Raw genomic sequence first — 26,586 nt, forward strand, 5'->3', positions numbered from 1 at the left:
ACGCCCCAGCACTTGAATTATAATCCATCATGTCCACCACCGAGTGGATTGCAGGTTTTCGATCCTATGGGGTTGTTTTGCTGCTCGCGTCTCTGATAACACAGCCCATTTAACATTCCCGTTGAAGTTGATGTGACGGATGACAGAGGGTGTAATGAGTACAAACTCACACGAATGCATACAATCAGTCATGGAAACTTTACCTCTGTGGTTTGCAGGAGTGCGTCTTTCTCCTTCATCCTGTCCTCGTAGGCCAGCAGCAGAGGAGACAAATACTTCATGTCAAGCTGCAACAAAAGGACAAAGAGACAATGATATAAATTTGCTACAACATCAAAGCCATAAAGGCAGAAGAATCACTTCTCAGCTCGCTCCTCACAGTCCTTGGTAAGTCTGAATCATACAAAGTGCAAACAGGCTTTATTTCCCTCCCTTAACAACCCGGCATCTTGATTCGGTTATTTGACTCATAAAGCTTTAATAAACCTTGCTCAATGTTTTTTTTTTATGTGAATCTGTATCTGAGCTTCCAAACTATCAGACAGAGCAGGTGACATTTCACACATTAAATCCATTTCATGACTTGAGATATAGAGATGGAAAAGACGAACACTTGTTAATGTAATTGAAATGATCCTTTATCATCATCCAGCAGCAAACTAGCAAGCCATGTTGCATATATTGGTTAGCTTACTTTGACTATTAACCAGCTATAAGGTGAGCTCAGTGTTCCTGCCATGTTAATGTAGTAAAATTTCTTTGTCAATTTTGCTTTTAATTTAATGCACAATACAACAAGTGAGACAAGATGCATGTACAGGTATGGTGGGAAACATATAGGGTGGGCTAAAACAATGTCAGTGAGACATAAGATGCCAGAAAAAAATTATAATAATAAAAAAAATAACGAGCAGACAGCTCGAGCAGATATATATATATATCTACTGGATACTGACCAGCCAGGGAGGAGGAGATCCTATCTTTGGTAAGCCACTGATTTTGGAGCTCTAAATGAGAAAGAAAGAAATAGAAAAAGCTGAAACAGTTAGTCAACATATCATCACTCATGGTTTATACTGTATGTCAGCTTTAAATGTTGTCATTCAAACAGTCTAACGTCTAGTATAGTACATATATATATACCACATACCAAAAAACGATCTAAAACTATTCATGTCATATTTTCTTTTCCATACAGCTGCTGGAGAACATTCACAGGGAAGCGGTTCCTGTGTTTTCAAAGAGAGTAATTGTGGAATCAAAAGAAAATGAGAATCTTTTTATGACCTATGGTAGCTGACAATTTTAGCTGATTAAACCAATTCTCAACACTCCCTTCGCTCATTACTGTATTATTCCACCGTAAAAACAAACTACTCTATCATTTTTTTGCTTCATCTTTTCCCTTCTCCAGTCACATTTCAGCTGTCAATAACGAGGGCCCATGGAGACACGCAGGTACATATGAAGCAAACTGGAAAACGATGAGAGCAGGAGATCTCCTGGTGTGAAGACACAGCATGAGGCAGCCATGAATAAAACCACAGGCTGGCTTCCGACAGCAGTGCAGTGCAACACACAACAGCCCAGAATGGGAAGACCGCCACAGACGGGTACAAGAAACTCCTTTGGTCCAACCGATCAGACGGCGGGACAGACGAAAAAGGAAACCTTATTTTGCTCAGCAGGGGTTCTGGTTCAAAGGTAGATTTCGATTTTGAAGCCTTGGTTACAGAGATTTTTTGGTGTGTGCTACAACTGTGAAAATAAAGTGCTGGTAATACATTCTGTAAAAAAGACTAAGGGGAGAGGTGATGTAATGGATAACGTTGGTGAACAGAGAAGAGGGGGGTCAGTATAGGACTTAAGTTAATTATGGCAACTTTAATATAGAGTGACACAGGCTGCGATGTGGAAAGGTACCTGGTAAAATTCCCTGACACTTGGGGTTCTTCTACAGGTATGGTCAGCTATTCTACTTCTTCGACCAAAATTCTGTTGATCAAGGCATGAGCCCTTAACAGTTCCACGTTGACTACAACCAGAAGGTAACGTTAGCAAAGAAGCACTAACGAGGAGCCTCTCAGAAGCAGAGGCGCCGGTTTGCATCTGGTCGTACCTCCTGTTTGGACAGTGGTCTGAAGTGCGTTTGGTAGTGGCTCAGCTCCACGTTCAGACGGTGAACTGTCAGTTTGAGGGCGTCGTTTTCATCCACCAGCTCCTGAGCGTGTCGCCTCAGACCCTGCAGCTCGGCCTGGCTGCCTGGAAGCACAGTACGTCGGCTATAAATATCCTTTTACACATCAGACAAAGATCTTACGATAGCTACACGGATCGACTAGAATAAGTCGTTTATCTGCAATATTATAATACATCGCAAACAATGAGAGTCAAAGTCAAGAGCTTAGAGGCCTTAGGATGTGCAACACAACAGCCGTACTCATTATTACAGTTTCTTTCTTGTGCCCGTGGAGATCATAGTCACTAACCACCGAGACAACCTTCTACCCATTTCGACTGCCAATGTTCCACCCGCCTTTAAACTCTTTTTGATTTTCTTCACTTTCATGTTTCTTTCCATTGCTCTGCCCCCCTCCCTCATCTTCTCATCATGCTAAGGCAGCGCTGTGGAGATCAAGGATCACAGCCACATCCACTGACAGCAGAATCTCCGGCCCCTCGCACATGCGTCCATCTGTGCCGTGCTCCATCCCCTCCCCGTCTTTAATCTTTTTCCCTCCACTTCGCCTTCCTTCATTCTGTCGATTATCTTTCTGTCTCTCTCTGCGTATCTCCAGTGGGTTCCTCCTCCACTCTACCTGCAGATGTCCCCGGCGTGGACGAGGCTTGGCTGTGACTGATCTCCAGACGGTGCAGTCTCTCCTCCAGCAGCCTCTGTACATCTGCCTCTTGTGCTTTCTTTGCCAGGGCCCCGTCTGCCTCACTCTGCTCCTCACTGTGTGCCTTGCTGGGCTCTGGAGACGGGTGGGTGGGGGACTCTTGGACTCTGGCTTGGCTGAGGGGGTCTTTGGTTGGAATGGGTAGCACAGCTGAAATATGAAAGGTGAACACAGTGAATATATATAGTCGCAATGGAATTATAGATGGAAATGCTGTATTCCAAAAGCATATAGTCTCGATACAGACAGAGGATTGCTTGTTGACATACTTTAAATAAAACACAACAAGCTTTTCACATAGACAAAGAAAACTGTGTGATGTAAAATACATTCCTTGAACATTAAATAAAGCATATCAATATCTAAAACTTACAACTGTGTTAGCATACATTAGCTCTAGAGTAATAACCTGAACAAGAATGGGTATATCATAGAATAGTGTGGTGTGGTGTTAAGACAGAAATCACAGACGTAGAAACCCGAACAAGAACAGTAGCATTACAAGAACAGGGCGGAAGGAAGAGAGGAAAGAAGGGAGAGAGGAGAGATCAACAGTACACTCGGTCTGCAGGTAGCATGGTGCAGTTTCTACTGATGCCTGATTTGTTGGTTGCGGTGAGATATGTTGTAGGATGAAAGCTCAGCAACTGCTTTGTAGATGTTCTCAAATGGACATACATACATATTTGCTGCTACAGTAAATACAGCTGAATACACCTTGCTCACACTACATGTTGTTCCAGTATTCTTTAGTTTGGCACAAAGACTGATGTCTTGACTAAATGACAAAAGGTCATGGGTACAACTGACGCAATCAAGTCTAAAATTCCCATCGGACAAACACTGGTTTGTCATGACACCTGGAGAAGCTCCAGATAAGAGGTCGGCCCTACCAGTCAACAGCAATGTGCAGCGGGTTGCACAGTAATGTAACCAATTAATAGCGGTATGGTGGTGGAAACTTATACTCGTGGCCTAACCGCAATGGCCGATTGCTCCCTATCTAGCGCAAAAACTTCTTTCTTACTGATATTGTTACAACCCGTTGAACATTACCTGTTGTGTTTCCCAGTTTTATTTTGTAGTATTAACTTGTCTTGTCGTTTCAGTTCCTGTCTTGGTGTCATCTTCTCCATTAATTATCCTCACCTGCCTCCAGTCTCCCCTGGTTTCCCAGCTCCCTTGCCAGATTGTCTTTGTTTCCCTCGTGATCATTGCTTTCCAGCTAATGTAATTCTAGTTATCATCTTTATGGTTCTGACCCTGTTTTTGTTTATTTGGACTTTGGATTTTGCTGTTTCCTACTTCATTGTTTGCCCGTCTGATTTTTGTCAATAAACACTGCTTTTTGTTTGAACTGTTTTGCCTCTACATCTGAGTCTTTGTTCTGTCCAGAAACATTACAGATATACTGTCGATGAAAAGTTTTTCCCTTTTACTGACTTCACAGGTTGCACAAAAAGGTTTTTTAACTGTTTCACCGTAAATTCACTGACGGCATCTACAGTGGCGAGAGCTCGGCCTGCCTTTGTAAAGCGGATTACAGCATGCGGAAGGGAGAAACAGTGACTGATGACTGCAGAGAAAGTGACTCATTTCTGTAGATTTCAACATACGGAGATCCCAAAAAATGAAGTTATCAAGGATCCAGAAAAAAAGAAGAAAGAACAAGAAAACAACAGAAATGAAATTTATAAAGAAAAACAGCTGGCCACTTTAGAATCTCCACCTACTTGGTGCGTATTCTTTCTTCCTGCAGGAGCTCTTCCTGACTTTCTTCTCAGAGGAATCGCAGCTGGCCTCGGGAGACTGGACACTGGTTTCCTCTGTGAAATATGTGAGAAAGGAACATCATTAAATGAATAAAGAGGAAGGAATTTGGGCTTAGTACAATTTGCAGTTCATGTTAAAATGGTGTTATAAAACTGATTTCCCCCCATAGCTGGAATGTGTTGCAGACAGCCAGAGTGTAGAACACACACTTTAGGGATTAACGCAGGAACATTTTTGGGACATGTGCAATGTTTAAATTTGGCACCGCCGGAAGCCTGAAGTCAGCTCTGGTAATAACTAGTATAGGGATTTCCATTTAGCTCTAATGAGTTCATCGGCTCTAATGAGCTAAAGCTACATTATGGCTGGTATGAAACAATCTGTTGGTGGAACAAGAGCTGTATCTTCTTCCATACACGGTGAAGCTGAACTGTGTCATATTCCTTTGTATGGGCGAGAATTCTAAAAATCGATTTGCACATCTTTCTTTATATCGACTACATAGGCAGAGTTCCTGCTATCTCTGAACCAGCACTGAAAATTATACAATGGCCTCAACACAAAATCACAGTATGACCAATAACCACAGTCGTTTCTTTTGTTTTCACAGTGGAAATCTTCAGTATGTGGATACTGAAGTTGTTTTATTGGGATGTGCAATGTGTGGGTTAACTGCTATTTTGATACTGTGTTAATACACCAGTGTACTGTATATGGTGTCCTGACCACCCGTCTCAGTCAGTACCTGAAGCAGCCAGTCCTCTGCCAGACATCTGAGTTGGCTGGGGCATTCTGGTCTGGAAGACAGGCAGACAGACATGCAGACAGACAGACAGTGAGTAAATCTTTTCAAACTGATTTCCAAAGCCCGACTGTCAGAAGTCCTTTTGTGCAAGGCAATTTCAGAGACCACTGCATTTATGGCTATTGTCAAATGTGCACAATAAGATCTTGAGAGTTTATTGACACATTAAAGCCGTGTGAATGAGGTGCAGCGTTGGATTCAGTGTAAAAGAGTCACTGGTGAAGAAGAAGAGCATGAGAGAGGGGGGAAAAAAGGATTGAAAATGCACAATCTGCTCTGTAGCAAACTATTACCTGTTTATTTTCGCACCAGAATTGAAAGTATAAAGGCCAGAGGCATAACAGAAGGAATACTATAGTCATATGTTCATGCACACACAAACACAGTACACCGTTTTGTTTACACCCACTCAATCCTAAGCATGGCAGCTGATGAATGCTTCTCATGCCTGTGGTCTGCTTACAGCCCTGATTTCTTTTTCTTTTCTTTGGTCTGATCAATGGGCTGATGTCTCTTTTTTTTAGGTAGGTACATTTAGACATGTGTGTGTATGGTGGTAAATTATTCTGACCAACTTTAAAATATGAACTCCTATGCTGTTCACAGCTCACTGCTCGCCTTATATCGTGGTACAGGGAATAGCAACATCTTGTTCCTGCGCAGCCTAAATGTTTCCGACTAACTTTGACTGAGTGCTGTTGTGAATAAACCAGCAGGCAGACCGACCCTGTGGCAGCGCCAGTAACACGCCTGACAGAGGGAAAACAGAGCCTACCGGGACATTATAGGTTAGCAACCCTGGGTAGCAGACAGTATTAAAGGAGAAGAACATGAACTGAACAATATCCCATGACTCTTTGAGAGCAGACTCTTGGGCATCTAATCACTGGGATATTGAGCAGGAGAAATGACATACAGTATACTGTATGGACCATGGAAAAATACCCAACAGTTGGTTAAAAGCAAGCAATTTCAGACACTGAGAGAAAAACATTTGAGGTATGTGGCTGGGGGAAAAGGTACCTTCTATTCGACACACTGTTAGTCAGTGACTACCATAAAAATCTCAGTTAAAGGGCAGCTCATAGTGTTAGAATAAGAGCAATTTGTCACCTTCTGTATTGCTGGTGCATTCGTGAAAAGCACTGTATAATCAAGCAACATGGAAATGGGAGAAATTTTAGCAAATAGTTTAATGCCAAATGTAAAAAACCTGGACCGTCACAGGAAAAGGGAAACAATCGCCAAAAGTAAATCCCCCACCGACACTGATTCAGTAACAGTCAACACTGCAAGCCAGGCCACTTGCTTTAAATGACATCTGGGTTGAATCAAATTCAAATTGGTTATGGCAAAAATTATACAGCTCACTTTTCAACAGTGCAGGATGCAGTGGATACTGTACATCTTCATTCTGTGTGCAACTGTGCCTCCCGGTGGGTATGACCGGTATCACAGCACCCACAAGCTAATTGTGGGTGCTGGTTCCGCATCACAAACGGAACCAAGTGTTAAAGACAATTAAAATTAGACTTTTTTTTGAGGCAGATATTCTGACTTGTCATAACATGTGTAACTGATAACATTTAAAAATATATACTGTATCTCAGTAAGCCATTCTGGTGCACGCACAGGGCCCTGGAACTAGTAATGCATTCCTGATGTAACATGTAAACGTTAGTGTTGTACATCCTCTGCAATCTTCTGTTGTTGGCCACTAAGCACCTCCAGTTTGACAGCAGTTATTGATGGCGTATGAACAATGTTTGTAGTTAGTTTTCATTCACGACAGTTTCGCTCCAGAGATTAGAACGTTAACATTCTAGTCGGGAAACTTTCTCACACATAACAACAAGACCTTCCTGACGAGCCCTACCTTAGGTTTTAGCGGCAGAGCATAAACAGGCTCTGTGACTGGACAAGGCTCCCCTCTGTCCAGTGTTTGGTAGATATGGTCATCCCCGTCCTCTTCATCCTCCACCTCCCGGTCCTCTTCATCCTGAACCTCCTCTCCCCTTTCTTTCAGCTCCTTGTCCGAGTGGTCAGGGGAGGGCAAGTGTGGCCGGCCAGCCAAATCGTCTGACCATCTGTCTCTGAGGACAGTAAGAATGTCATATCTCAAAAAGAATAACGGAGGAAAATAAGCTTGCATTTAAATTCTATTTTCTTACTTATTGTTCTTACTTATAAAACTTTAACTTCTATTATACACATTCATCACACTAGGAAAAGCACAGGTGTTACCAATAATGGTTCCATCACATGAGAGTAAACCGCAACAGTGTGACAGTGATTCAGCTGGAACAATATCAGGATCCTGAAACTGAAGCAGCTAAATAAAATCATTAACCATCATTAACTGTGTTATTATTTCCACCAATGCTTTACTACTGTGACAAAATGTCTTTAATGGCAGAGGATTGAGAAAAGGATTCTAAGGCTCACTACAAGTTTATGGCTTATTGAGATGTTCATAAGAAACGGATTATTGAGACAAGAAGAAAGAACAGAAGTTCCATATTAAAATCTAACTATATTAAAATTTGAAATATTACGTTCAAAACCCACACTTTCCAAACTGTTCTTTTGCTCTAATATCAGCTAAATGAGCTAAAATTATACTTTCACTGCTATTTCTAAAAGCAGGGTCAATCGTGTGCCCTTTTGGCCCATGCAGGACCAATTTTCTGTCTTGACACACAAGATAACTGAGCCCCCCCCCCTGTGGAGTTAGAATCATTTGTCACTGAGCTTGTGATGATACTGATGCATTTTCCAGAGGATGGTTACCTGGTGTCAAGTGCTTCGCTGATGTTCGCTTCAGATATGAAGGACTCTGATTGTTCACTCTCCGAGTAAGACCTTGGTCTGGCAGGAGGGAGGGCCCATGTCTGTCCAGTGAGCGAAGAAGACAAGATGGCTGCTGCTAAGGCCGATCTGTGGATGGAAAGAGACAGACAATTTGTGTAACAGAAAGGCGTCAGAGATGCACATGAAGATTCTTAATTGTTTACTACTTCTAATCTTGATATTGCTGCAAAATATTGTTTTATGCTATTGAGCCTATTTATACTTTAAGGGAATTTGACAGCCACCGTTAACGACGTTTACAAACGTCCCCCTCCTCAACTTCTTGATTTTTAAAGCCAATAATTGAACAATAACCCTATGAACCAGTATATACAGTATGTTCTACAAAGAAAAGAAAACAGATATTAATCTCCGTTCTATCAATCAAGTTCGTGGTAAAGAAAGGTAAATGTTTGTTGAGGATTAGTGATGAGTGAATTAATAATGGTAACAGTCGTTTGCGTTGCAGTGACAGTGACACTGACAGCTCTTCCAGGAAGAAACCAGAACTCCACTTTTCCTCATGGAGTAGAGTGTTAGGAATGGGTCACCACCAATATCGTATGATGTTATTGAGATCAGTTGTAGATGATATCGCACATTAGTTGCGTCCAATTGTGACCGTTGAGAGACACTGCGTGGTGGAGGATGCAGAGATAAAAAGAAGCGGTGTTTCGTCAGGGTTTCATCAAGCAGTTGCGAGAGCACAACCGCCGAAATGATGATGTGAATCTATCGGAACGTGATTATTATTACGCTCAATTTCTCAACAGAAAACCGTTGGTCCATGCGAGTCAAAAGCAATGGTTCAACGGGAAACAGTCAGAGGAAAAACAACAACAAGATGGAAGGATGTTGGAGGTCGATGGAGATGGAGAGTGTCATGTACCTGGGTCTCTCGTGTGAGGGGTCTGGCCTGCGGGGGGGTGGGGTACGAGGCACCGCAGGCTTTGGAGCAATGGAGGCAGCAGGGATCAAACCAGGGGCTATATGCTTCTACAAAACACACACACACCGGGTTTAGGTTGGGCAAGGTTAGGGTTAGTTTAGGTTAGGTTCGGTAAGGTAAGGTTAGGTTTAGGTTTAGTTAGGCTAGGGTAAGGTAAGGTTAAGGTAAGATAAGGTTATGTTAGGCTAGGTTTAGGTTAGGCTAGGTAAGGTAAGGTTAAGTTAGGATAAGGTTATGTTAGGTTAGGTAAGGTTATGGTAAGGTTAAGGTAAGGTAAGGTTATGGTAAGGCTAAGGTAAGGTAAGGTAAGGTTAATGTAGGATAAGGTTAGGTAGGCATCACACAAACATAAAACACATTAACACGCACAGTTTTGCTTCTATGACAATGGTTGAGGATAGTTTAAGTACAGTAACAGTTGGGTGTAAACGAAAGGAGAACACAGATGCTAAATAAGAAGGAAAACGGAGTGTAATCTCCTACCAACTGTCAGCTGGTAACTGGTCGCCACAGACACACTGTCTGCTTTCACACACAACAGTTAGTCAACACAACATTAACCCGCCGACACCAAGTGTTAGCTTAAACATTGCAGAACATCGTTAGTCTTTGTGACGTCACGTAACCGACGTTAGCGTCATTCGAATTGATGGCAACTAACCGCTCGGGTGGTGTCCTCCACACTCATTCCAGACTCGTCCGCGAGCTGACACACACATACACACACACACACACACACACACGCACACACACACACACACACACGGCGGCGTTTGTTTCGCACGACTCTCAAACTTACGAACTCCTTGTCTCTGTGCCGCTGAAACTTCCTCAACATGGTGCAGAGCGGAGTGTCCCTTCGCCGGTTGAAGCCAACAACTCCACCTGTCCGCCGCGTGTTCTCTCAGTCCAAACGCATTGGAAACAGTTTTATAGAAATAGTCGCGTGTTTCAACTTCCTCTGTCATAAAGCGTCCTAGTAAAACTCGCTAGCTGACTGCGCTCCACGGTCCGGCTGCGCCTACTGTACTGGTTCCTCGTATCTAGACGCCTCGCGAGAGGGAGGCACGTCGCTACAAGAGCAGCGCTGATTGGCCGAACGCGAGGAACGGAGCCAATCGGCGGGCGACTTAAATTCACCTAGCAACGACGTCCTTAACAACAGGTGGTCTGGCCGACCAACAGGCGGCGGTGTCGGTCCATTTAATGATAAACCCCAACCATTTCTCTCTTTCTTTCTTTCCTACTCTACAAAACAAATATATATATATTATTTATTTTTTGTCCATTCCACAATACGTGATGTACAGTATACAATAGATTACATTTGTCCCCTTTAGAAAAATAGAATTCTAGTTATAACTTTTAAAACATAAACTACATAGATGTGTCACATTGCTGAGCATTCAACTATATACAATGAATTATGTTATTTAATTTCAAATGTGTATTTTGCAGTCCACTTTTATTTCTCCAATATACCTGAAATGTGGAAAACAAAATTGAATTGAATTGTGGTTGCTACCTTTAAAAACTTTCTTCAATACTTTTTTATATTTATCACAAATGATCTTTTGGAATTTGGTTTTCCAAGCATGAACAGACAAGGACATTTTATTTTTATCATAACATCCATCGGTCTAGTTTTCATACACACACACACCAGTCCTGTGCAGGATGACTTTGATAATATACTTGGGGGGGGGGGGCCTTTGGCTGTGAATTGTCTGTAAAATAAGTTGTCTGAAAAATTCAGAGTTTAATGAGTGCTGCTCTTTGCCCAGAGGAATGGTGGAAATATGAATCCTTCAACCAAAAGTCAACAGATTTTATTCCTGCAATATTCACTTGTGCTGTGAAAATAAATATCAATAGCGCAGAAAATTTGACCTTTGGCGAATTTGGATGCCATGTGAGCACAGATCAGACTTTGAGACAGTTACGAAACCCTGAGTGTTGACTTAGTGTGTGAGTGTGTGTGTGGGGGGCTCGCTGAGGCCTGTGGTCAAACTTCATTCCAGTCATTCCCAATCTGCTTGGTACGCTGAGACGACCAGAGCCGCTCGTATATTCAAATTAAATTCAGGAAACTTGTTTTGTCCCCGTTTTATTGACATTTGAGTTTACACACACGACACAAAAGACTTACCAACAAAGCATTTACACCACAGTTGCTGTGCAGCACTGAGTACAGATATAGAAGCAAAGGCCACCTGAAACCTCTGAAGAACAGGGACCATAACCCTGTGCATATACACTAAGGCGTTGAGGATCACTGCGTACAGGTACATCTGCCTCTGTCAGCACACTTAGTTGGCACTTGCTAACATGAATCGTTCACTGCACATTCTTATTATACACTTATTATGACACTTCCTTCATGATTTCATATGAATGGCACTTGAGGCAACCTAAAAGGTAAACAGAGACAGAAGAGTGTATTTTTTCCTCAGTGTTACTGTCTACAAACATTTACATTTGAAAATACCTTTACAAAGACAAAGTGTATCAGTATACGCGTTCACCAAAAGGATTAATCGAGGCTAGTAAATACATTCCTCAAAGAAACCAACCAAGAAATCCAACGTGCAAAAAATTCACAACTCGGCCATTCACAAACTAGTTCTGAACCAACAACTTACGGGTAAATATATATAATTTTTTGTGTTTTTTTTATTAATTACATAAATAATTTGATTATCAAATGTGTATAAGAATCTACTTTGTAGATAAACAGATAGTTCAACACTGCAAAGTGTCAGTTGAATGTTGGATGTGACTGGGATTAAGACAAGTAGAGAGACAAATAGCAGAAACCTGACTGCGGGCGTTGATCAGAGTCACTGTCGGGTGACCGGCTGTTTAAGTTCGATGCAGCGACGTCGTGTGTCTGCCCACATTCTTCCCTTCTGGAGGTAAAATAACCTTTAGCTACATGAAGTTTCACATTACTACAGACGCGCAGCTCGACAAAATGCCAGACATCAACAGCACCGATAAAGAGAAGTCCCCAAGTGGACAAGGTGAGTCAGGATGGTACAGGAAATGGTAAAAAAAAGAAAAAACTGGGCAAAGCGGGACAAGGACAACATTTCCATTTACATCCACGTCCAAGGCAACAGAAGCATAATCCTCAATAAGGCCGTCTCACAAATAGAAAAGTGACAATAATATGGATTCAAGGTATGTGTACTTTCTTTTAGCAGCTTATAGAATATTGCATTCATCAATTCTCCACAAAAAAATAACAACAACTCCACAGCGAATTTTTTTTTTCCCTCAATCACTGTTTAACATACTGCAACAAGGTCACATCTACATATCTATTTAGAAAATATATGTATTCCAAACCCCCAAAACTATTCAGTATCCACTGATTGCAACAAACATTGTGGCAAATGACCAAAATCCTGCGTATATACAGTATGAAACATGTATTGAGGATACACACAGACCAAAACTGCACAGTGCACAGCTACATCGGTACACAGTGGCGTGAACAAGGGACCGTTTTAAGCCACAATAATAAAAAAACCTGCAATCAAGTAGAGGTTGACGCTGGGTGTTTGCTTTGTTTTCGTTCCTTCAATTCGTCTTGAGCGATTCTTCCAAGAAAACATACTGAGATGACAGTTTTACTTAGAAACCTGTCTAAGTGCTGTGTGTGTGTATATATAGATATAAGCCTGGAATGATAACTGGTTTGTTTTTCCCCACAGTGCAGTTTGTACTGTGCTGTACACAGACTGGCATGGTACAGAAGGATTTTCCCATGATGTTTGGTGTAAAGTCCAGCACCCGTGTACTGACACGGGCGCCCGTATACAGTATTTGGCACAGCCACTTTCCAAGGTGGCCTGCAGTGATGTCACATTGATGACATGCGAGCTCTGTACACTACTGCTCAGTATTCCAGTGGATACACCACAGGACACGGAGACTACCATAGCGGGGCCGGTGTGGGTACAGCACAGCACTGTGTGCAGCCACGCTTGGCTCAATACGCGTACTACACGGTGCTCGCAGACAATAACAGGCCTGCAGGCGGCTCAGTACAGGACGCTGTCGTTGTTGTAGGAGCTGGAGCTGGGGAAGGTGGGGCAGTGTTTATTCCAGGGCAGCGTGCCGGAGTGGTCGGACGTGGGAAGGCTGAGGGTGCTGGCGCTCTTCAACCTGTTCTTCAGGCCCCAGCTGAGGAAGGAGGACTTTTTGGAGACCTTGCGGGATTTGGGGCTCTTGTCGTCGTCGTCATAGGCCAAGCAGATCATGGAGTAGGTTTTGGGCAGGTTTCCGCAGAAGGTGGCGCTCTTCGTAGGCTGGATAGAGAGAGAGAGATCATCAGGGACATTTAGTGGGAAGTGGTAGACACTGTCTCAATCAATAGATGGAGTCATTATAATGTAATCTCATTGCGTCATGGTTTTGAACCTTCAGTCAATAATACATACACATAATCAATTAATTTAAATGCAATCCATCTGAACACCACATGTAGGTCACATTTTAAAGTGCTATTTCTCAAGCGTAATGGACCATGAACATCGGCAGGAAACAACACCTCCAAGGAAAACCTGAAACTCTGACACAAAGACCAATTTTGCTGTCTCAGCCAGTTGAAAGAGAAAAAGGTTGGGCATGGCATACCATGGGAGGATTGCTGTCCATCATGCTGACCACCTGTATGTCGATCCCTTCCTCGTTCACGTCCTTCAGCAGCCGCATCACGTCGCTCACACAGAACCATTTGCAGTCTATGTCGCCCACGGCAATGATGTAGTCGCCTTCTTTCAGCCCGTCAGCCTGAAGGAAGGACAAGAGGAGGGAGAAGGCGTTAAGAGAGGAGGGATAGCGAAGCTCGCTTTCGGTGGAAGGTTTGTTTGGATTGACAACCAAGACAGGCCCTGCTACTTTCCTTCAACACCCTGGAGGCAGCGGGAATCCGCATAGAAAACACTGAGGTTTAGTCTCAATCAAAGCTTTAAGCTCAGCAGGAATAAAAATGTTGTAGTGTGAGTGTGTGTGTGTGTGTGTGTGTGTGTGTGTGTGTGTGTGTGTGTGTGTGTGTGTGTGTGTGTGTGTTCACAGCTGTGGGAGATCTGTCTATTCTAAACGTTCTCAGCTATTCCTGTCCGATAACACAATCAGTGTTGAAGGCAGATCAACAACTGTGGAGAATTGGTCGTTTGTGAAATAAATCCAGTTGAATGCAGCATTAAAAGTTATACAGAGTCTGACCTAGTTAGGCTTATGCAATGCCACTAATCTGTTTCTCTGCAGAGCCTGCAGGGGCGTCAGAGGAGTCTACTCATTGTCAGCACCTCTTAATGAGCTGTCAGACTGAAAAAAGGATTGTAGAGGGTAAATACTCTCAGATTCTTAATTAAATTAGTAGCCAGGGTGGGTGAGGAGGGAGGGGGGGGGGGGGGGGGATGGGTGAGGGAGGGAGCCTCCAATCAGTCAAAGGCTAAAATCCTGTTTTGGTTTCTGAGAGTGACTTTATTGAATCAAAGCTTCACTGGACAAATAGGACTGTGTAATTTCAATTTGTTTGATATTAAGTATATGCAAGCATGCCTGATATTAGTACGCTGCTCGTTTCCCCAATGTAGAAAGAGACGCTCGCTGCAAGTTCATCGTGCAGCATTGAGTTCATGTTTACCATGTTTATCTTTTTTGCCACACTGATATTCACTGAAACCAAAGGCTGACTGCCTTACAGCGAATCAATCGTTCCCCCTGTGCAGTCAAACATGAGGAATACAGGTTAACTCACAGCAGCTGGGCAGAGCGGGTCCAATGAAACCACCTGGACCGGTGATTCTCCCTTCAGGGTGAAACCCAGGTCTCGGTCCTCTGGGCGGAGTCGTATTGTCCGCGGGGCCGTCCATCGCTGCTTGGCTGAGAAGACGGACAGAGGGCCCTGGGTGGAGTCAGGGGGCGCAGTGGTTAATATGGCTGGTTTTCTTAAAAAGGAGAGGATATCATCCCGTGGAGGTTTAAGATTTTGCGAATGCCTGGGTGTAAAAAAATTAAATCCAACATAATAATCTCCTCTTGTGTCTTTACACACGTACTGTTTGTGACCTACAGAGGTCTTTGAGATTGCTTTTAGCAATGAAAAGTTATTATTATTATTATTATTATTACTGCTTCCACTGTATATACACCTCATTACCAGCACTGTGCTCAGAGACACACTCACAGACGTTTCAGCCCCAGTACACAGGTGGTGCACGAAAAGTCACGTGGCCATGGGCCATGTTTACTGTAAATGGCCACCACACCTTCTAATTTTATAAGTTTCTATATTCTGTTTTCCTTTTTCTTTTTTTTCCTCACAGGGCCCGTCACTGTTCATTTGAAAAGGCAAACATGCCTCAGTGAACTCTGTAAACCAAGAGACTCAAATGAAAAACATTCCCAACATACTGTATGCATAACTCTGTCGGGCTGTAGAAACACAGAAACCGGCCACATTGGAAACAATGTTTGGTACATACAATAACACAAAAATGTCTGCATCACTTGGAATTACTAAAACCAAAAGTGAAGTCTTTAAATAGCTCATGTTGCTGGGTTAACATACAAAATACACAGTTAACTATTTTATCTAACATTTTGTGACTATAAGGATACTTAAGAACACATTTTTATTATTTGTTCTTTTAACTGAGTTTACTATTTACTTTTAAGTAATAACACAGACTAATAACTTCTGCACTAGATAGAACTGATCGAAAACATGTCCCACTCTCCCGCACGGACTCCTGATGCCAACTGCTGTCTTGCATTAATTACACTTATCTACTGGGAAAATCTCTCCTCCAGTAAATCCTGACAATCCTCCTGATGGTCCCGTCTGCTCAATTATCACCATAGCAGTTGCATGGAAAGATAGTGCTGGATTTATTCTTTTCAGTCTCTCGGCTCCGCAGATCCCGAGGGATTACAGAGAAAGACAGTCTTGCTGCTGAGACTCCTAATGAAGAGCAGTTATCTGCTTTTGAGGTTCTTGGTCTTCGGATTTAAGGCTTTTTTTTTTTTGCTAGACAATAGAAATGGCTACTTTCAAACGAATGACTCTTTCAGAGAATGTGAACAGAAGATTCCAGTTCCAGAGACAGGATGCCCGCGTCCCCACCCAGCCACCACCATTACAATGTGATCAGTGTAATAATATGACCTCAAAAAATAAAAAGACTCTCATACATACACATATTTGACAGCATGAGCAATGCTAAATGGGATAAAAGGTCTTTAACCATTATCTAGATAGGAACATGAGGGATTCATGTGGTGCTCTTGGGGGAATAACCTTCAGAGAGATTCAAGAAGATATATTCAGATGAATTCAAATAATCTAGCGTGACTTCTGGATAGATTTATTTCCCATCCTAAATTGTTACTTCAACTCCTGCCACCTGCCTCTAAATAAAGATCACAATAACCTTGATAAGAGTTCAAGCCAGCATCCGAGCACATGTATCCATGGTTAGTGTTAGTTTTGCATTTGTTGCTTTGGGCCAAAGTCCGGGGAGGCTTTTGGAACGAGAGAGAACTAAATGTGCCAAAGCTCCCCGGAGTCTCGCCCTTGGTTGGTTGTATTCAGAATTAACAACAACACAAAATCCAGGGTAATTTCACGTCACTTACTGAATAAACCAACCAACGTGTACAAAAAAACCGACAGCAGTGTGAGTGGAAGAAGATTAGTAACCCACATACCAGCCTCTGGAAAAAGTCGGTGACCTTCACCTTTGTGGTTGCGGGAACCTCCATCTCTGCTTTGTGCTCTGTCTTAGCTACGGAGAGAGAGAGGGCGGGAGAAAACAAAAGCTGTCATTCTGCAGTGTTTACTGTCACGACCACATCTTAGCTGTTGCCCTGCGGAGAGGCGGGCAGGGAGTCAACAGTGTAAACATTACATCATCTGTACCTGGAAATAAACGTCACTTATCACATCTGATTGCAGCAGGTGCGGTTCACAACACAGCAGCGCTTTTTTACGAACCGTTTCCTGAGAGACGGACCTCACAAATCAATAACATCCGTCCTGCTTGCCGAATGTTTGTTGTGGTGACACCAAGGTTACTGGTCAGTTCCTGCGTCAACCACGGAGGGAATAGCCCGTCACCCCAGTGACGCTTACGGAGACGCAAAAATAAACCTGACAATCATTCTGATCCTATCTAGGACACTCTCATGTGGGCTCCCAACGGGATATTGTCATTGATTGTGGCGCTGCCCTCCCCGAAAAGCCCTCGGGACTCACAGATGATGTCGGGCGCCTCCGTGTAGTCGGTGAACTCCTCCTCGTTGTCGCTTTCACTGCACTTGTTGAGTGAGCGCTGGAGACTGGCTTTTAAAATGCCCTCCAGGATCTCCAGCTTGTTCAAGTGGTGGCACAGACTGTAAATCCTCAGCGCCTCCTCGTGACCCAGGATGGCCCGCCGAATGTGCGCTTTACCTGGGGAGGGGGGGAGATGGATGAGGGGAGGAAGAGAACAAGAGAATGACGGACAGAGATGAAATGGGAGAGTCAGGTCTGTTGGCACTGGCACTCTACTGTGTTCCACTGTGTTTTTTGGCTTTTCTCTGTACTCGGCCGGCGAGCTCGCTCTTACCAATGCGCTCACGCTCCTCTTTGTTCTTCAGGATGTCCAGGGGAGAGCGTCCCTCAGGAAGGCTATCATAGACCTGCGACAAGGTCTTCTCCTGCTGGTCCTCGTCATCACTGGGACTCACTGGGCACACAAGACAACAACAAGACTTAATCACAGAGAAACCTATATCTGAAATGAATGTGACATTCATTAAAAAAGAGAATCTTCTCCCGTGCAGGGTTGGGGTCATCACCAAAACAAAACACTACACTCTGAGAGCAAACTGTTTACAGATAAGTCAGTGCACAGTGCATGATTAGATACATTCATGCAGTATAATGTGTGTATACAAGTGCACTGTTAGCACGGATGACTAGAGAGATCAAACTACACTGATTGTAATGGCTATGATCTGAACATTTTCACATCCTGGTTCGTTCACATTAGATCGGTAAATCTGAAGCACCAGAGCTTTCTCGAAGCAGCCCGACTAGTCCGTCTCACAGAGACAGTATGAAGCATTTTTTTAAGCCGCGTTCGTGGTTAACCCGTTTACAACAGCTGTCTTCTTTCTGTCCCCAGTTTTCTGGCCCAAGCCCCCCCCGTTTACAGTCCTGTGGTAATTGCTCTATTCTCCTTACTCGCGCAGGAATCTGTTAATGAGCTGCCAAACTCAGAGCTGCTCCGCTCCGTTGTTCCCCTATTCAGTCCTGTCCCATTCATAGCAGCAGCCGAAACTATGACCATCCACTGTAAAGCTTGAGATAATCTGCTGGTTCCTATTTTCAGTTTAATCTCTCATAAATGTAGTTTGTGAATAGGAAGGGGGAAAAAAACAGCGCTCCAACAAGGATGTTGAATTATAAGGGCCAGTATGAGGCTGGAAATAACACAGGAATCTAGTTTTCATATCATTCAACTAAATGATAAGTTGTGAACTATACATCAACAATAATGACAAGCCATCAAGAAATACAACTGCTACCACAGTTTTAACTGCATCTTTCCCTTCCCCCCTTACTCAGTCGCTGGCTCCTGCACTTGCTCTCTTTGCCATTTGATCATGTACGCAGCTATGATCCTCCTGCAGGCTGCGGTACTTCACTACTAGTAACTTCAACTGTCTCTTTTTTTTTTTTCTTCCTTCAAGCTCTCGTTGTCTCTCTCTCTGGCCAGAGTTTCTGGAAACACAGCCTCTCTTTACCGTGGTGGGTGTGTGTGTGTGTGTGTGTGTGTGTGTGTGTGTGTGTGTGTGTGTGTGTCCCTAAATAGCTGTTATGTAAAAGCATTGTGGCTGGCTGTGGCTCAGACCAGCCAGACATGACCGGCACAGTGGCCTGTACGGCACTACTACTATATCCGTCTTAAGGGAAGGATCGAGTTCACCGGGGCATTTAAAAATCAGGCAGCTTGTGACTCCCAGAAGTGTTTTACACCTTAACAACCGACAGAGAACAAGTTCTTTAAAACGTACAGCAGATGTTCAGATGGAGTTAGGGTGGTGGTTAGGGAGTCGCTAAAACTACTGTATGCTGACAGTCCACCTGTTAACCCTCATTTACGTTGGCAGCACATTGTTGTTGTTGTTGTTGTTGTTGTTGTTAAAAGACAAGAGTTGACTTTGCCTCTGCAGTTAGAACACAATTAGGCTGCTATGTTAAAGTTAGTGCTTGAAGAGCACACCTCTCTTTATGTAACATGTAGGGCACTGCTGTAGCCGGTGCAGTGCACACCACATGCAAATTACAATGCTTTGTCCTGCTCGGACAGTAGTGCTCATCATAAGCAAAAGAAAGTAACTTGCATGCTTATGTAATGCAGCTTGAACTTGTTTGTTTTTTTCCAGTTGGCTTACTCCTTTACTGTTCTCTTGCTCAACCTCGCCTCGTCATCTTTTAGAAACAGGCGCTGTGTGCAAATGATTAACTTCTCGACAAACACGTTTGCTTACACTGGTGGTCGAGCAGAGCCGAGGCTACAAAGTAATGTGCCATGGAGCGGTAGTGGTTGGTTTTGACTTGCGACATGGTGGACCAGAAGAACGGGACGTTGTCTTTGATCGGCGTCTGGATCATGGACTGGTGGACTTGGTCGTAGGTTTCAGAGACCTGGCGGGAAAAAGGAAGACAGGGTCACTGAGAGGAAAAAAAAAAGCACTGATCTGGATATTGTCGCTGGTAGAAGTGAGGATCTGACTGTGGTAGCATCATCACTATACATTCGCTCTAACTACAGCATGTTTCACAGCTAAAGAGAGGACACGTGCCTATAAGATGTGAGGACTGTGTGTGTGTGTGTGTGTGTGTGGGCCAGTGCTGTTTTTTTTTACTTTTGCAGCCTCCTGGGCCATTTTCATCAGGGAGTAGAACTGGTTTCGAATCCCAGGCAACGCCGTCTTCTCAAACAGACACTCCTGAGCCTGAGCGAGCATCATCCGGATCAACATACTGAGCATTGCCGGACTCATGTCGTAGCTGGGGGTGTGGGTGAATGTCTCCTTCAGGTGGTTCAGGATACCTGGGGGGAGAAAGAGTCCTCAGTACAACTCAAAACAAAACTGTTAACCCATTTAACAACAATGACGACTGACGCTCATTTAATTCAGTTGGGATGTTCCGTGACAAAACAGAGACTCTCTTTTCTCTTTCTTAACTCCACCACGATGTCTGAGTCAGTTACATCACAAGAGAAACAGATAATACGAAGAATTTTTAGGTAAATCTTCGGAAAAAAACTAAGTTTATCCATTTGGAAACTGGTTCATAAAATAACAGATTGTAAGCTTCCCTAACCCTAATTATTGGCACTCTTTTATATACAGATGTTTTAAAAAAGGGGTCAACACAGAAGTTAACAGATTCCTTATGTCAGATCATCTACTCCTTTTTTTCCCTGAAGCTTTGCTGCTGTTACTACACACAGAGAGAGAAAATCTCACTGCTAGCAGAGGTCAATGTCAGTGTGTTTCTTTAAAATTTTGCCAAGACACAAACCTTCTTAAATTAGTTTTTCATGTTGAATGGGAGCAGTGAGACCATCTGCATTCCAACTGAGAGAGCCTCCCTCTTATTTTAACGATTGAAAACCTGGCAGCAGAGACTTGCAGACAACTTAATAACAGAGCACTGCCTTCACTAGTCTTCATCCGAGACTCTGCGATATCTGGCTGGCCCCTCCTATCCTCCAAGCCTTTTTTGTGTCCCTGGCTAAAGGGCACTGCGGCAGCCCTTCAACAGCTGACATCCCCGCCTGTCACCTACCGCCTCTTCATTCTAGGGACAATGCCTCCTCATCCTGTTTCACTAAGTGCAAGCCTAAATCGCAGCTATCAAAGCAGTGTACAAGCAAAGCCCCGGCCCTTTCAGAGCTGTAATTATACTGTAATACTCCTCGTACAAGCCAAGTCATAATTCTATCAAGACCTCGCCGAGCTTCCTGAAGGCAGTTCATGTGACTGGTACGTTCTGGAACCCAGCCACATGACAAGAAGCCAGAGAAGCGTCGGCTGTGTTCACTCCCCGTAATGGAGCAGGAGCAGAAGTCAGAGGGTGGAGGCCGAGATTTATTTTGAAAATACGGTGATCGAACTAAGGCTCTTTCACAGAGCTGTAGGTGTGTTTTTTAATGTTTAATTCATTAGAAAATGTCTGCAAGGAAGGGAAGCACCATCAGTTTGGATAAATCACAGCACCTGGTGATGTTAGCTGACTGACGTCAAATATTAAAAAGAACAAAACAATTAAGATGACATATTGACGCTACTGTTTATTATCTGTCTTTCTTTTTCTTTCTTCATGCATGTGCTCCTTCCGAACAGTTTCTATCAGTGACAATTTTTCAGTTTTTTTCTTGTTTGTATTACCTGCTTTTAACAAATGACACATGGGTTCACAGCTAATCCTGGTTGGTTATGAAAATGAAAAAAATAAGGAAAATAATGTTGTCTAGATGTCTGAAATTAACTATACTAGTTACTAAGAAAGTATAAGAAGCTACCTAGAATGGTGAGGGGAGGAATCATCCCTCTAACCCAGTTTGCCGTTCATGCCTCTCCCTACCTGCAGCTTTCTGGAAGGAAGAGATGGCCTCCTCCAGGCCAGCTATCGTCTGTCGGTCACTGCGGGTACCGATCTGAGAGTAGAGGGCGGCCATGTTGAAGAGGATGCTGGCCTTCTCCAGTGACAGGTTCTGTTGGCACACTGGTACACCTGTGAAGGAGTCGTACCTGAGGGAAGGAGGAGGGGGCCGTCACTGACTCGTCAAAACTATCATAAAAATGCCTTGCAGAAAGTACCACTAATCAAGTAAAGGCCAAGAAGATAATCATAGTAATAGATACAACTTCCTAGATACAAGTTCCAAGGCTTTGAAAAACCCTGGTGTAGTGGCTTACAGCAGCCACATTAAAGAGCAGGACACTTCGTTTGTAATGTTGTTTGCCTATATTTTGACTGTTGCCATAGTTTTAATTAGCTCTGATAAACATTATAGTTGAATATGTTACTGTACCAGGTGAAGAAGATGCCAGTCTGGCGATTTGGGGCGAAGAATCTGGTCTCCATCAGAGGGAGGTGGCTGTAGTATTTTGCAAACAGATCCACTCCCGCATCGTTTCGACTTGGCGTTCTGCAAGCCTGGGACACGAAAGATAACAGATCGGATACAGTTCTCAATAATGGAGTCAACTTCGGCCCAATCAAATCACCCCCAAAAAAACTTTAACTCACAGTTATGTTACCTTGCGGTTATACAACAAGAATACACAGCAATGACATTTTTGAATTTAAAAATGTTTAAAGAAACAGTGTCTCGCAAATCCAGCAAATCTGTTGTCTGCAAGGTCTGTGCAAGTTCCTGTGAAAACTGGACATTGCTTTGGTAAAAGGTGCTTTGCTGTTTTTCAGCCTTTTCTGCAAACAACAGAATCACAATCAACTTTTTGTGAGCAGAGAAACCTTATAACAAAGTATTTGATGGCACATTGTGTGATATAAACTCCCATGAATGCTGCGCATATTAAACCCCTTTAAAAAAGACACAGAGAGCTCATAAGCACACGATCGACTGTGAGTGAACTCTACCTGTCGCAGGTCTACTAAGTCAGCGATCTCGTCTTCGAAACTGTTGCCGTCTTCACTGTAGTGCTCCAAGATGAAGTCCTGTCAACAAAAAAAACAAAGTCATCATGTCAGCCAGAGGCAGGAGACGGTGAACACAGTGAACCTGCCAACAAACCAGTACAGGCTGCAGGGCTTTACACTGTTCATGTGCCATTAGGGAAACAACAGTTCTCCATAACCACTGATCTAATTTGACTAATAGGACACATCTTTTTAAAAGCACATGATGCATTGTTTCTTAATAAATAGTGCACATAACTAAGACTGCTGTCAAAGTGACACTAATCCACGATGAAAGGGAGACTGTAATTATCAATCTATCTTATCTAAATCCTCATCCCAATGCAGCGCTGCCAAGGAATGTGGGACATATGCGTTGCATTCAAATTTTTGTTTTGTTAAACTGACAAGCAGGTGAGCACCATCCACCTATGGCTGCTTTGCAGAACAGTGAAATGTCAGTTGGAGCTTTACATGGAACCGTATGTACCTTCTAAATATGAAAGAATGCAGTTTAACAACATCTTATTATTCTGTATTGAAGCTATGTCACATTTCCTTTGGGGTAAATATTTAAGTCATAATGCCCGCATGGCATCATATGAAAAAAACGTCTCATGCAGATACTTTTACACATGTTGCTGTTGTGAGGAGGGAACAGTGAAGCTGAACCCTCTTCTTCTGTACCTTGAAGGGGGTGGAGAAGTCGATTTCTTTGGTCTCCTTCAGACCCAGAGCGATGAGGGGGATGTTGGCAGTTTCCCTGAACACAAGAAAGGAAGACAAAATGTCATGAGCGGCCATTTTATTGCCATTATTATCTTCTATTATCTTACCTCAAGTTTGCTCACAGAAACAATGGGGATGATAACACATTAAAACACATGATACAGCAGGGCCTCACATGCAAAAGCTCAATGCAGTCAGTGCTTATCTAATTCATGAAGCTCAATCTGTAAATATCCACCATTAGTCCACAGACACATTACAAAGTCAACGGAGAAGCAAAAGGTGTGTGGCACAAGATATCAAAGAAAGAAGAAACTCCCTTTGACCATAGCCCAAGTTTTCTTACGGATACCAGTCAGATCAGTTCATAATAATAATAATAATAATAATAATAATAATAATAATGTGTACATTACTGGGACCAGCCTGGTCACACCAGCGACGGCTTGGTGGCTTGAGAAAGTTTACATTTTCCTTCGATCTTTACCGTCGTTTCATGGAAGTTAAGTCTGGATTAGGCAGATGGTGGAGTTACAGCAAAGTGCAGCACGCGCTGCAGGAGTCAGGGGTTTAAAGGCAAATGAGGCGCCCCCCCATGTCTCCTCGTACGGTAAAGCTACGCAGCTTTACAAGTCCTCTTTCCTCTTGCCACTGAAAACAGGTTTTTAACCTTCTTGTTATTTGAACTCATCAAACAGTGAACAGACGTTGCCACACAACACCAGGTTAACCTTCTGTTTTGATCTCAGTCGCCGTGACTAAATTTGTCGCGCTGCAGTTACCCGGAGGTCCTGGCTGCCGACAGACGGAAAGCAGGTTCAGCTTGTTATCAGAGCGAAGGAAATATGAAGTGGCAGGTACCTGCTGCTGATCAGACGGAGTCTGGGAAAAAAACAAAACTTTCCCCCACTGAGAGAAGAATAATTAGGTGTCACTACGTACATTGCCCTTTTAAAAAAAGAAACATGCCAGGGGTGATTCTGGATTCGTTTGGCATCCAAGTTAAAACAACAACAGGTACTTTTTAGCAAGTATTCAGAGAGGATCTTTTTCACAGTCTACTTTAACCACGACTCTATCCTTCCAAGAGATCAGAGATGAAGCACGGACTATTCATACTGCTCACGCTCATTCATCACTTGGTGATAAGGCCGCATTCCTCTGGCACACTGGCTCTGTGAATCACAGAAAAGCTCATTCATCAGTAACACTGACAGGGGCTGCACTGTAATCCATTAGTGCCTGTAGATGTGATCGCCGGTCTCTCCTCCGCTCTGACAGAGGGAGGGGCATGGGGGCCGCGAGGAGCGGGGGGGGGGCTATCTGTTCTGCAAGGAATCTGAAATGCTGAGAGCTCCTCAGAAGTCCACTCCCCGATCCACCAACGTTGGAAGTGCCAGTGTGCACAGACACGAAGCAGACTATGACCCTGGCGGTCAGAAATATCTGAAGTCACAACCTGACAATTTAAAACCTCCACCAAGGAGGTCGGCTTTTCATCCCCGTCCTCGTTTGCTGTTAGTTTGTTTGTTAATTGGTTTGTGACCAGGATTACAAAAAAAAAAACATACTGATTGGATTTCCATGAAACTTGGTGGAGGGACGGGACGTGGTCCAAGAAAGAGCCTATAACGCTTTGGCATGGATCCAGAAAAAAAGGGCCGGCTGATCCAGGAATGTTTTTTATCACTTTCTTTAACATTGTGAAATTGGAGGGTTTTTTTACACTAATTTACCAGGGAGTCATTCATGGATCTCTGTGGAAAAAAGTCTGATATCTATGAGTGAATGTAAGCGGACGGTTGGGCCTTGGTGGAGGTATGCTCCCTGCTGAGAGCCATTCTAGTGGTAAACATGAAGAAGCTTTTCTCCTGTAGGGGCGCTGGCATCTTTATCTGACTGTTTTCACTTGACATCACTTCAGCAATGCTGATTCAGAAGAATGTTCAGTTTGTTGTCCAGGTCCAGGAACAGTACAACATGGAGCCCGAACAAACATTTACTACATCGCGAATAACTGAACAAATTAAGAGTTTGGTTAAGTGAGTGACACAGTATTTCACAGCATAATGGTCAACATGTCCTTTTGGGAAGATTGGGAAGAACACAGCGAGATCAGCCGCTGTTTGTTTTTTTTCATTTGGTGGTTCAAGGAGGTGACTCACTCCATGTACTGCACGTGTACTACACCAGTAAACAGTTACAGTATGTGCTTTCTGTGATGCATTACCTCATACCCATACCAGCTAAATCTGGTCTGAGGGACACTATTCAGAGGATGGTAACCCGGTGGGAAAAGCCCAGAAAAAGGCGAGGGGAGGTTTTTTGTCTCCGTGAAGAAGACTGAGGTTGTGTTTCAGGCTGAGAGGAGGAGGCCAACTCTCCATTGTGACTGCGCAGCGTCATCCCAGTGAGACACCCGCTTTGGAAATGACACGGGGAGGACTTTCTCAACATATCTGATATTCCCACGTACATGCTATCTGTCCACCTGCATCTATGGCCTTTTGTATTACTGGTAGTGTGAGCATGATGACATGAACCCCTTGGGACTGTGCACGGGTTTAATTTTTTTCCTTTTCCCAGACACAATGGTGGACAGGTGCTGGCAGTTTCTCAGCCGGTCCACTGTGTGCGCATGAAGCAGTGGCGCAGGTGCTTGACTAGAGAGCCTGACAACAAGGCTAATGAGAGGCTGAGCGTTCCCACACTTGAGTCTGCTTGGTCCCGTGTGACAGAGAGAGAGACTGACACTGAGAAGCAGCTGATAATGTTGCTATCCTGTTATCAGTGAAGTAAATGTCATTTTCTCAATGGTGAATATGCAATGTCCAGAAAGAAGATTTTTCTGTGGGGA

The 26,586-nt window shown here is 43.5% G+C and overlaps 2 protein-coding genes across 4 annotated transcripts in view; both read right to left on the reverse strand.

Annotated features, from left to right (window-relative positions):
* cep89 (centrosomal protein 89) overlaps window positions 1-10,335 on the reverse strand; it is a 52,094-nt gene extending 41,759 nt beyond the window's left edge. For both annotated transcript variants that reach the window (XM_047331585.1, XM_035628348.2), the window contains exons 1-10: window positions 10,077-10,335; window positions 9,218-9,324; window positions 8,269-8,415; window positions 7,355-7,571; window positions 5,419-5,470; window positions 4,634-4,726; window positions 2,820-3,050; window positions 2,120-2,262; window positions 957-1,007; window positions 204-287 (exon numbers count right to left, since the gene is read on the reverse strand). In XM_047331585.1, the coding sequence (XP_047187541.1) occupies window positions 204-287; window positions 957-1,007; window positions 2,120-2,262; window positions 2,820-3,050; window positions 4,634-4,726; window positions 5,419-5,470; window positions 7,355-7,571; window positions 8,269-8,415; window positions 9,218-9,324; window positions 10,077-10,115 (1,164 nt within the window). In that variant the 5' untranslated portion in view covers window positions 10,116-10,335. The remainder of the gene's footprint in view (window positions 1-203; window positions 288-956; window positions 1,008-2,119; window positions 2,263-2,819; window positions 3,051-4,633; window positions 4,727-5,418; window positions 5,471-7,354; window positions 7,572-8,268; window positions 8,416-9,217; window positions 9,325-10,076) is intronic.
* Window positions 10,336-11,368: 1,033 nt separating this feature from the next.
* Window positions 11,369-26,586, reverse strand: part of rhpn2 (rhophilin, Rho GTPase binding protein 2) — a 29,050-nt gene continuing 13,832 nt past the window's right edge. Inside the window, exons 4-15 of one of the 2 annotated variants that reach the window (XM_035628653.2) lie at window positions 23,688-23,763; window positions 22,962-23,039; window positions 22,390-22,514; window positions 21,939-22,105; window positions 20,210-20,397; window positions 19,832-19,988; window positions 17,902-18,021; window positions 17,550-17,744; window positions 17,033-17,079; window positions 15,051-15,197; window positions 13,922-14,077; window positions 11,369-13,593 (exon numbers count right to left, since the gene is read on the reverse strand). In XM_035628653.2, the coding sequence (XP_035484546.1) occupies window positions 13,327-13,593; window positions 13,922-14,077; window positions 15,051-15,197; window positions 17,033-17,079; window positions 17,550-17,744; window positions 17,902-18,021; window positions 19,832-19,988; window positions 20,210-20,397; window positions 21,939-22,105; window positions 22,390-22,514; window positions 22,962-23,039; window positions 23,688-23,763 (1,723 nt within the window). In that variant the 3' untranslated portion in view covers window positions 11,369-13,326. Of the gene's footprint in view, window positions 13,594-13,921; window positions 14,078-15,050; window positions 15,198-17,002; window positions 17,080-17,549; window positions 17,745-17,901; window positions 18,022-19,831; window positions 19,989-20,209; window positions 20,398-21,938; window positions 22,106-22,389; window positions 22,515-22,961; window positions 23,040-23,687; window positions 23,764-26,586 lie in introns of both variants that reach the window. The other variant, XM_035628652.2, reaches the window with a different exon arrangement.

This window comes from Scophthalmus maximus, chromosome 4, assembly GCF_022379125.1.
Source record: "Scophthalmus maximus strain ysfricsl-2021 chromosome 4, ASM2237912v1, whole genome shotgun sequence".
Classification (NCBI taxonomy): domain Eukaryota; kingdom Metazoa; phylum Chordata; class Actinopteri; order Pleuronectiformes; family Scophthalmidae; genus Scophthalmus; species Scophthalmus maximus.